This window comes from Triturus cristatus, chromosome 1_2, assembly GCF_964204655.1.
Source record: "Triturus cristatus chromosome 1_2, aTriCri1.1, whole genome shotgun sequence".
In the NCBI taxonomy this organism is placed as follows: domain Eukaryota; kingdom Metazoa; phylum Chordata; class Amphibia; order Caudata; family Salamandridae; genus Triturus; species Triturus cristatus.
Window position 1 is genome coordinate 341,984,461 of NC_140580.1, and position 10,524 is coordinate 341,994,984.

Here is a 10,524-nt window from a genome sequence, read left to right on the forward strand (position 1 = left end):
TGCAAAAGATGAGGAATTATAACAGTAGAAAGATAATGGACAGAAAATAAACAAATTCAATTCTCCTAAATGCAACACATTAAATTGTGGCATTAATTTGACCTCTTTATGAAAATATAGGCTCTGACCCACTGATCAGGTATTCATGGTTAATTGTAGGATACGCCAAGGTTAAATGATAACACGTGTTGTCACTGAATTTTGGTTCAGGTATATGTATCCAGCCTTTATTAGGATGTTGTTAATGTTGCACACTAGTCCATCCTGAAATCCTCAGGTCTCTCACAAAAGAAAGGCAATTCTTGTGAACCCTCGAGACCTTTGGTTCTTAGCCTGGGGTCAGCTATGCCTAATCAGGGATTCCCATACGGTTTAGAAACTTATATTTTATTAGCTGAATAAAGAATACATACATATATTAGAAAAAAATAACACTTTAAAATGTTCAGTAATTGTGAAGGAATGTGAAACTGAAGGCTAAAAATTAACTAAGCTAAATTGGTATCCTTTGCTTGATTCATGGGAGCGCTGCAGGTACAGCTAATGGAATTTAGTAATTGTAATTGCATTTATATAGTGCTTGGCACCCCTGATGATGCATCAAAGTGCTTTTCGATGAGTAGCACGCAACTCCGGAACCCAAAAACATTTAGTAGTGAATTAGTACAGGAAAATATGGCATTCATTTGAGCGGTAGACATGTGAGTCTGGTATTAGGGTTGAAGAGGATAGTGGAGGGAAAGAAGAGGAAGGAGCTTATTTTTATATAGCACTTGGTACCCCTGATGATGAGACATCAAAGTGCTCTTCGAAGAGTAGCGTGCTACTCCGGAACCCAAACATGATTAGTGGTGAATTAGTATAGTGAAATATGAAATTTATTTGAGCGTTGGACATGTGAGTCTGTTATTTGGATTGAAAAGGATAGTGGAGGGATAGAAAAGGGAAGAGTCAAGAAAGAGTTTATGCAGAGATCATAACAGCAGGAGCAGGTTGGGATGAGTAGAGGGGGGTAGAGTCAGAGGGAAGGGTTTAGAAAGGCTTGTTTGGGCAATCTGAATTGTAAAAGGTTTGAGATGATACAAGGGGGTGGTAGAGGAGGGAAAAGTCTTGAAAGGGTTATTTGAAAAGCTGTATATTTATAAACAAAATTAATATACATTTTTATACAATGGTTTATTGGTGGACTCTATTTAAGCAATGGAATGCACTAACAAAAAGAGAGCTCGTATTAGGCGCAAAATAGACAAAGTGTTATGTTAGAATCTAGCATAGTGCTTCATTTCTTTTGTAAATAAAAAACATTTTGAAAAGCTCCATCTTTCCCATGGAAAATTAAAGTTTCAATTTTTGCTTATGTTTTCTTTGTGAATTAATTAATGTTGCATTATTTTTGCATTTGTTTGATTATACTTTTGTTCAAATCATAGAAATTGCTTAGGGTGGGGGCCCTGGCATCCAGTAGTTATTTACTGGGGGTCCACAGAAGCCTGAAGGTTAAGAACCACTGCTTTAGACATATCCAGAGATTCCTTAACCCCTTCAGTGCCCATGACGAGCTGGACTCGTCATGGGCTGCGGTGGCGCTGTGCCCATGACGAGTCCAGCTCGTCATGAACTCCGCCCGCTAATGTTAAGCGCGGCACTGGGTGGGGAAAGGGGCGGGCATGCAAGGGGTTAAGGCAGATCAATGTGCCTTGTTCCTAGTGACCAATTTCATTCTGGGTCCTCCAAGTTCTCTTCTTTAAACAAAACTTTAACACTTTGTCTTGATTATCGAACGAGTAGGCCAGGTAGTTCTGTATCTCCACACCTAAACATTGACAATGACTTCAACAAAACATTTTTGTCTCATTAACAGGTTATTTCTAACCCCGGGCAGAGCAGGTGGAGTGCCTCTATGCGGAGTTCCACGGAGTAGGAAAACATTAAAGTAAGAAAAAAGGCACTTACCTGCCGTGGTTGCCTCCTCCTCGCCATGGCTGCTCTCCTTCCTTGTCTTCACCGTCCTTCTTCTCTGATAACCCCTACGTTGTACTTCTTGCACATGTGCAGTCGCAAGACGTACAATGTAGGGGTTATCAGAGAAGAATGATGGCGAGGAAGGAGAGCGGCCATGGCAAGGAGGAGGCAGCCACGGCAGGTAAGTGCCTTTTTTATTACTTTATAATTACTTTTGGGAGGGTGGAGGGGCCGGCTAACTACACTCCACCACGAAGTCGTAGTTTTGTCTAAACTCTGCGTTCGCAACGGAACGTGGAGTATGCAAAATACGTAAACTCCACTGGTGGAGTGTAGTTACCCGCCCGGGCTTAGGTATTTCCATTGGCTTCTTGCACAGTATGGATGACAAAAAATTCTATAAAAACGACAAATATTAGTAAAAAGAAAAGGATTTTTTGGACATTGCTAGAAAACAATAAAATATACAACCCAATGAATTTCTCATTTTTTCCTAGATTTAGGGGCTCATTACCATGTTCAGCCGAAAGCCTCCGCCGGACACCATCTCGGATTCAGAACCGACCGACTTGATTATTAATGCAACCGAACACTGTTCGGTCAGATTCCCATTGTTTCCTTTAGAAGACTGTCTTACGGTTGAGAACCAGCCATAACACAGGCTCCTATGGGGAAATGGGGTGATTGCAGTATACCCTGCATGCTATGACAGGCACCCCATGGTTCCTGCCACACAGTGCAGGGTTTTACAGGGGGTCCCTTAAGTACCCCCTCGGCCATCAACCGTAGGCTGCGGGCCAAGGGGGCCCTGCCAGGGGACTAAAAGTCACTTTCCGATAGCCTTTCCGTGTCAGACAGGCCAACGTAGAAAGGCTGTTGGAAAACGACATTGTAATCCCAAGGGCAGAAACGCTTTCCATAGGGGTGTACAATGCGGTTCTGACCAACACGAATACTCTGCGAGTCACTCGAAACCGATACGGAGTGACCGGACGGTTTAAGTTCCGATCGCATTCCGACCTTCAGGAGGAGGCTTTCCGCCCGACATCGTAATGAGCCTCTTAGTTGGAGTGAGAGTGTTGTCAATTATAGGGGCAAATTGATAATCCTTAAAGAGGCGCTGGATATGTTTGTAGGGTTTGTAATGTCATGTGAGCTGTCCCTCCAAGATTTTGTTGAACTGGATGTCAAGATTGCATTGATGGACAACATAACCATGGCCCTGATTATTAATGTAAAATTTGAACAGAGCAATGCTGAGTTTCATCAAAAATGTCTGGTCACCTGGGCACGGGTGTAGAGAGACTGATTAGTCAGGGAATGCTGGGTGAATATGTAGACAAAGGCACTGAATTAATATACCATTTTGTGTGTTTCATAAAGCAGGACTTTGTTTATATTTTATTCTTTATATTTATAATGTATTAATGTTTCAAGCTTTATATTGACATATTGTTTAGGGAGATTTGCATGACAACACGGTTTTGCACTGATTTTTTAGGTTTTTGAATTATAATCATGCAAATTGTTGTTCACTAGTGTTAGTCTTGCTTACCCTAATGACTTTGTTGATATTCGTGTGTGCTGTAATCTGACAGCTCGTGCATAAATGCCATGCTGGTAGTTCTAATGAGTGCCTCTATTTATTTTTACCTTGATACCTCTATATTTAATAGACAAGGTAACCTTTTTCTTAACTAAAAATAAATATCTAACTACAAGTGGGTGTGTCTTGCTAGTGAGCTCTGATATCTTTTAGCCTCGTCGGGCTTTTGTGAATGAAAACATTGTCAACAAAATTCTCTCGAAAGTTATTGTTCACCAAAGAAGGAAATGGTGCAGAACAGGGCACAGTGAGAACTGTCCCAGGTGAGGAGGGTATTGACACTGAGCTGGGAAGGATTTTAATTGAGAATTAAGTGTTTTATAGATCTTTTTCTTCAAAACAACATGGCGCAGTGCAGGGATGAATGTATGTTGAGGACACAGTCCTTTTAAGATTGTTTTCAGTGTCAGAAAGGGATTTTTTCTGAAATGGACTCTGCACCTGTACCATTGCCAACTGGGCTGTCTAAGACTGAGAATGATGTTAAGCTATACATTTTAAGATGGATAATGAATGCGCATGGCAGTGGGCCACCAAAGATCTAGTTGATGCTTTTATCTTTGGTCTCATGTCTTTGGACTGTTCAGGCTTGGGTTTTAATTAATCTAATTGTTTGTGCTTCATTACAGGAGACCATCCTATGGGATGCCAACGAAAGGCTTGTGAGTGTGACAAAGCAGCGGCTGTTTGCTTCAAGGAGAACTTAACCACGTATAAAATGAGAAACACGTTTAAACTAGATAGTACCTGCAAAGGGGAAAAGCCGCAGTGTACATAGAACAGCGATGCCAGCGCCAACTCTCCATCCAGCTCAACAGACATCGCTTCAGAAAAATACACCAAGGAAGCACAGGCACATGTGCCAAAGGAAAATGCAGACACCTCAAAACCAGTGTGATTATACACTACCGGATAGCTCCCAAATGGAATGAAGCCACACTAGTGGAAGATGCTTACTATACAAACCCATGGTATTCACCCATGCCATTTATTGCCCACATGGTTCTTCTCTTAGCCCGTTGTTGGAGCTGGTGATCCCCCAATTTCTACCCAGGTGACCCCAAAGCCATCATGGGCATCTCCCTACCAGAGTGATCCCCACTCTGTTCTTCACATTCCCTTAAGTGCCCTCTTTGCTTTAGTCCTGTCCAAGTCAGATGCAGCGATTCCATTCAACTCAAACTGACCATAGAGACAGTGGCTTGGTTACAACCCTATTGTCTCCAGAGATCATCCTAGCACCATCAGCCTTAATTCTAAATTATCATACACAGTGCTGTCTTTCATCCACGACCTGGATAATGATTCTCTGCCCAGTTCCTCTCCCAGTGGCATAAGAAAACAATGCAAACCCCCTACCACTTTGGTCGCAGACCCAGTCAGTGCACTGTGCTGATGAGACCCCCTGGAGGTCAGGGGGCATCCCGCATCACAGGGGCTAATGTTACACAACTGTCCTCTCCTCTGTCTTCATAGTTTCAATCTACCTGGAAATAATGAGGACAATGTTTTCCTTTTTTGACCATTTTGACATGGCCCAATGTCTGCTTAAATTAATAAATAAATATTGCATGCAACGTTTTTGTTCTGGTCTCATAATCGGGCATTCGTTAAGCTGCCTTGGGTATAGATCACACACACGCACACACACACACACACGTACACGTACATACAAATTTGCCTACACACTCGCAATGTGCTGAGCTTGAATCTCTCTCTACCTGTTTCAGTGGCATAATTTCTCTATCTTCCACAAAAGATCAGAATAGGATTGTTTGTTATTGTGGTCAGTTGGTTGATAGTGTCAACTCTAGTGCTCCATAATATGTGTCAATGACAGAGTAACTGAGTCAGTTCAAAATGTTCATTTTAACTAACGTGCTCTGAAATGCAGTATACGAGCCACTACTAAAATCAGAATGCATAATACAAACATTGTCAGCATTGTAGCAAGTCCATACATTATAAAAGGATGAATCATTGTATATTGATTCCATAGACAGGACTACAAAACCTACTCTCCCTCCCCATGGACGGGAAAACTAAGATGATATCATAGAAGATCTCTGGGTTTGTATAGCAGACCCCATACCTCTAAGACATAGATGGTGTCCCTACATCACAGCTACTTACAGCTCTTCATTCTTGATAAGTCGATCCTCAAGTGTGTCTGAGTGTTACATGCAATCACCTAATATCAAAAATAAGGTGCGTGTCTCACAAACAGCAGCTGCAGGGTATGTTTCGTCTATGTGCTAGGGCCTGACCAGATCAAATTAACAAGGGACAGTGTTGTTTGACCTTGCTCACAATGATCAGACTAAACTCCAGGATCAAGCAGGGAATCAGGGCAGACAGCGGGTCGCAGGTGACCAGCAGAAATATTCTTGCATAAGGATAAGCCTGTAGTGTTGTGCGCAAAAGCAGCATCATGGCCTCTGGACCAATTCTAATCTAAAGATACCGACGGGGTCCCTTAAATCCACATGACACCCTCCCCCTGGCCAGGTTGCAGAAGAATAGGAAAAACACAATCCAAGTCGCAAGCAGAGTCAAAGCACTGAGCATAGCTGGGGCAAAGTTCCAAAAAATTACAATCATCATAATGTTGATTAGTGGTAAAATACGAGAAGAAGAAAATATATAATGTCTTGTTGAACATTAATCATCGGAATCATATGAGATCCATTGAATCTTGGAAGGCAAGGTGTTCCAAAAGACGGTTCACCTCCTCAGAGACAAGGAGGAACAACATCCAATTCAACAACTCGAAGGAGCATACGTGCTCATCATAATCCATAGCATGAAAAAGCATGGTCGTACATCCTGTATCGTACTCAATGTAGCTGTGGTGCAGCAGGTGTGATGCCCCTTCACAGATGTCCCATTGTGCCAGCACTCCATTCAAGGCTGCCATCCGTATGCGGGTACCAGTTGCACATGATTGATCTTGACACAATAGGGGCCACAGCAACAGGTCGTAATCAGGGCAAGGTCATATGGCGTTTGAGAGGCACAAATCCAAAGCCCAGGAGAAAGGACAGTTGCGGCACCAAAAAACTGGATGGACGCATGTAAAGTATGCGTATCTGTAAGTCACATTGTAGGCAGCACCCACAACAGCCATAGGCAGGCAACCAAGGAATTCCTTTAATCGACTACGGTACAGCTCCAGCTGGACCGGATTATCGAGTACCACATGAAGGGCAGCCATTACGAAGTAGTAAAACAAATACCAGGACAGGCAAGTTCATGTTAGAATAACAGTGCTTTGCGCCTACTTATTTGGTTGAAGCTTGCTTTCATAGCGGGAACAGAAGGCCATAGAGAGCTATCAGCAATGCCATGTGGGGGGCGGAAACAGGACGTTGCTGCAAGAGGTACACCGTTGCCGATACACCTGCATGCGCCGAAGCCATGTCCACATGTGCAGCTGTGAACAACGCATGTCTGCGATTGTCGTTGGGAATCAGCGGATCCCCAACGGAAGGAATTGTTACTGTCGGAACTTGTTCCGGGACAATTGGTATTTATATTTGGACGGAAAACCGTGTGGGCATTTCGTCCCGTCTCTGGTAGCCGCTACGGCTGCCAGTATGTCGGCATCAACTTTTGTCATAGACCTTGTGACCGCTGCTACTGAACAAGTGGCTACTGCATTTCTGGCTGCCTCGACAGCCAGAGTGTTCCCTACAGCATGTGGTCCCAAGTGCCGATGGCCAAGAGTATGTATTACATGTGTAAGTGGCAAGCCCTCTTTGAGAGCCGCCACTCGTACCCAAAGCGTTTTATGCATGATCGTGTTACCCACATGACATGACATGACAGTAGCATGCACCCGGAGGGCGGGCTCCCCTGAATGGAAAAATGAAGGAGCGCTCAGGGTCTTGGCTCATACATGCCAACTGTTGTGTGTGTATCTTCATTGCAGCAGCATGAGCCAAAGGCCTAGCCTCAATTGCAGCATGAGTTCAGCCAGGCCTGAAATCCAAATCTGGGTCCGCCATATCCTTACCATGGGCTTACACACACGTGGCCGCCCACCTTCAATGGCCAACATTACAGTGTTGTTGTCAGGCTTGCGGACATGCACAGACAGGCATGACAATGGTGTGCCTTAGGAGTGCAAGTGATGCAACCGCGCAGAGCACACACATAAATAGGCTCGGGGGACGGACGAGCAGCTGTGAGACTACGTGATACACACTGATCCCGCACATTAGCCAGAAGCAATACATGGCAAACATGAATCCCAAAATTGCTCAAATCACACACCAAAAAACTTGTAAGTCTGCCAACACAGCATGCTGAACCACCAATTTACACTAATCTCACTTACCTCTCACAGGTGATCAGGGATATGCACTCTGCCCATGGATGATGTTACCCCTCCGAGCCCCGAACACCCCGGCCCAGAGGCAGTACAATGTGGCCCACAAACACAATAGGGGCATTGTTGAGCGCACATTTGGCGTGTTAAAGTCACGTTTCAGGTCCCTGGACATCACAGGTGGAAGACCCTTGTACAGCCCGGAAATAGTGTGCAAGATGATGATTGCATGTTGTGTATTGCACAACATATGTGTACGCACCAATGCACCATGGATCCAAGTGCCAGATGCACCGGACGGTGATGAGGAAGATGAGGCAGGTGGACCACACCCCACTGCAGCTGCAGCAGGAATAGCCCGAAGGAACACAGTCATTAGCAAATTCTTCGCATGAGCACGTCACATTGTGACTGTCCTTAGCAATCATGTAACAATACTAAATGACCACATGAACAGCATGTTAGATAAATTCATTGCAACACACATTCCCTGGGTGAATGTCAGCCCTCTGCATTAGCACATCACTCTGACAAGTGTAAGTGCAACATTAAGTGCTAACAATCTCACAATTAGCATATAGATGGTGGGTATGTCACCTCGGTACAGAGAGGCTGTTTAGGGTATCACGTATTCGAAATGCCATTTCAGGGTGTCAAGTGTAGTACGTAATCCCACTCAGCGTATCACACGGGTACAATAACATGACATGAAGGCTGTCATTGGTGTTCAAAAAAAGACAACAGGGTGTCATTTGGGGTCAGGTATGGAATTGCGGGTGTCATTTGGGGCAAATATGGAATTGCGGGTGTCATTTGGGGGCAAATATGGAATTGCAGATATCATTTGGAGTCAAATATGGAATTGCAGGTGTCATTTGGAGTCCAATATGGAATTGCGGGTGTCATTTGGGGTGCAATTTGAACCACCCTGATGCAGAGATGCACCCTGTGACTCAAGTCCTACAATATGTGCAACATTGACGTAAGGGGGATGGGGGCACAGTGAACACCTCAGCAACATGGGAGATGCAAACTAGCCAAAAAGCCAGCAGGAATGCCTTGCATGGAACACACCTAGGTGTCCCCTGGACATATGTGCCATGTACAGATCACATGTGTACTTGGACGTTATCCATCAGTAGTAGTGAACAGCGTCAGCTAATAGATGCAAGGTGAGAAGTCACGTGCCTCCTCACAGCTACCTGTATACATCACTGTCAGACTGCAGCCAAACACCACTGCTACATCTGAGCATGCAAAATTGAACGTGAGGGCACGTATATGGCTGTTTAGGGTTCAAACGTGCTGGAAGGTGAAGCAGTGACACCCCCCCAAACCCACATCACTTTTCCAGAATGCAAGCAGATGACAAACTAACATTAGGGATGTAAGCACCTTTGTCTGAACTAGAAGGCGGTGGTACACCTGCACCTCTGACCCTGGAATTGCATGCGCCCGGCATCCCCTGAGAGATACCATAGCAGCTGATGTCGACTCCCACACTTCTCACGGCGCAAACCAAAGACCACCATATACACACCCCACACACAGTAGTCCTTGCTCGCAGTTCTCTTGCATGGAATGACCTTCACACTTACGCACAGACCATCCCAGGAGTCCAACCGCTGCCCACTCAAACAAATCATTGCTCCAAGCTGTGGCATCCACATAACTTAGACTTCGGCTTTTTTACACACAGCCCTATTTCTTACATTGACGTGTGGCTAATTTGGGACATTGCGAGGTTGTTGTTTAGGGGCAATGGGGCCACAGGTAGTTCACACATTCCCAGGCATCTAACTGCCTATCTGGGTCACGGTGAAGCATGCGCATTTTTATCAGTTCCCAGGGAGTTCCTTTTTTTGGAATCACTGCCACTACATTCATCCATACTTTCATACTTGCTTGGTCATAGACATAACACATCTGTGTGATTTACAATGTTTTGGTCCCATTCCGTGGAGTGTTGAAGCTGGACAGGTACATGGTCATGCAAACCCCACTTTGCATTGTTGCCCCGTGGAGGGCCAGAATGTGCATGTGTTAATGGGTTTGAACATGCATGGGTTTGTTGTGGGATTTGTGATGTGTGGGGAGGGCCCCCTCTAGGTACATTGTTGACGGGGCCTACTTGCTGTTTCTATATGTGCTGCAATATGCCAAGGAGATCAGGGACATGATCCATAGTCATTGTGGGTGTGCACTGTGCTATGCTTAATTGTGCATGTCTGCCGTTGTGCCCATCTCCACCCATCCCCCCAGTCCCTGATCGTTACTCACCCTGTTGCTGTTGGGTCAGGTCATTTTGAGCAGTGTCCAGCCCCCGACTCCTGCCACCGTCTCCCCAATGATGACTGTGGACACCATTTCCTCCATCTCATCCAGCTCCTGCTGTGGCGCTGGACTCCCACCTCCAGTCTGCATTGCTGCTTTCCGGTTGTTCTTCTCCTTGCCCTTCTCCTTCCCCGAGGTCCCTGGCTGGTCCTCAGGGGGGTTTGTGGGGTTCTGGTTGTGCTCTGTAGTTGCTCCAGCGACCTCCATGGTGCTCCTCAGTTGTTTGGGGTTTTTTTCTTTTTTTTTGCAGCTTTTATGGTGATTTTTCCCACCTGACGTGGGGATAGCAAGC

At 45.0% G+C, this 10,524-nt stretch overlaps 1 protein-coding gene across 1 annotated transcript in view; it reads left to right on the forward strand.

The window, feature by feature from the left end:
* The window catches only part of LOC146867288 (uncharacterized), a 192,288-nt gene extending 187,143 nt beyond the window's left edge, over nt 1-5,145 (forward strand). The window contains exon 6 of the mRNA XM_085620769.1: nt 4,198-5,145. Coding sequence (XP_085476895.1) covers nt 4,198-4,346 — 149 coding nt within the window. The 3' untranslated portion in view covers nt 4,347-5,145. The remainder of the gene's footprint in view (nt 1-4,197) is intronic.
* Nucleotides 5,146-10,524: the final 5,379 nt, after the last annotated feature.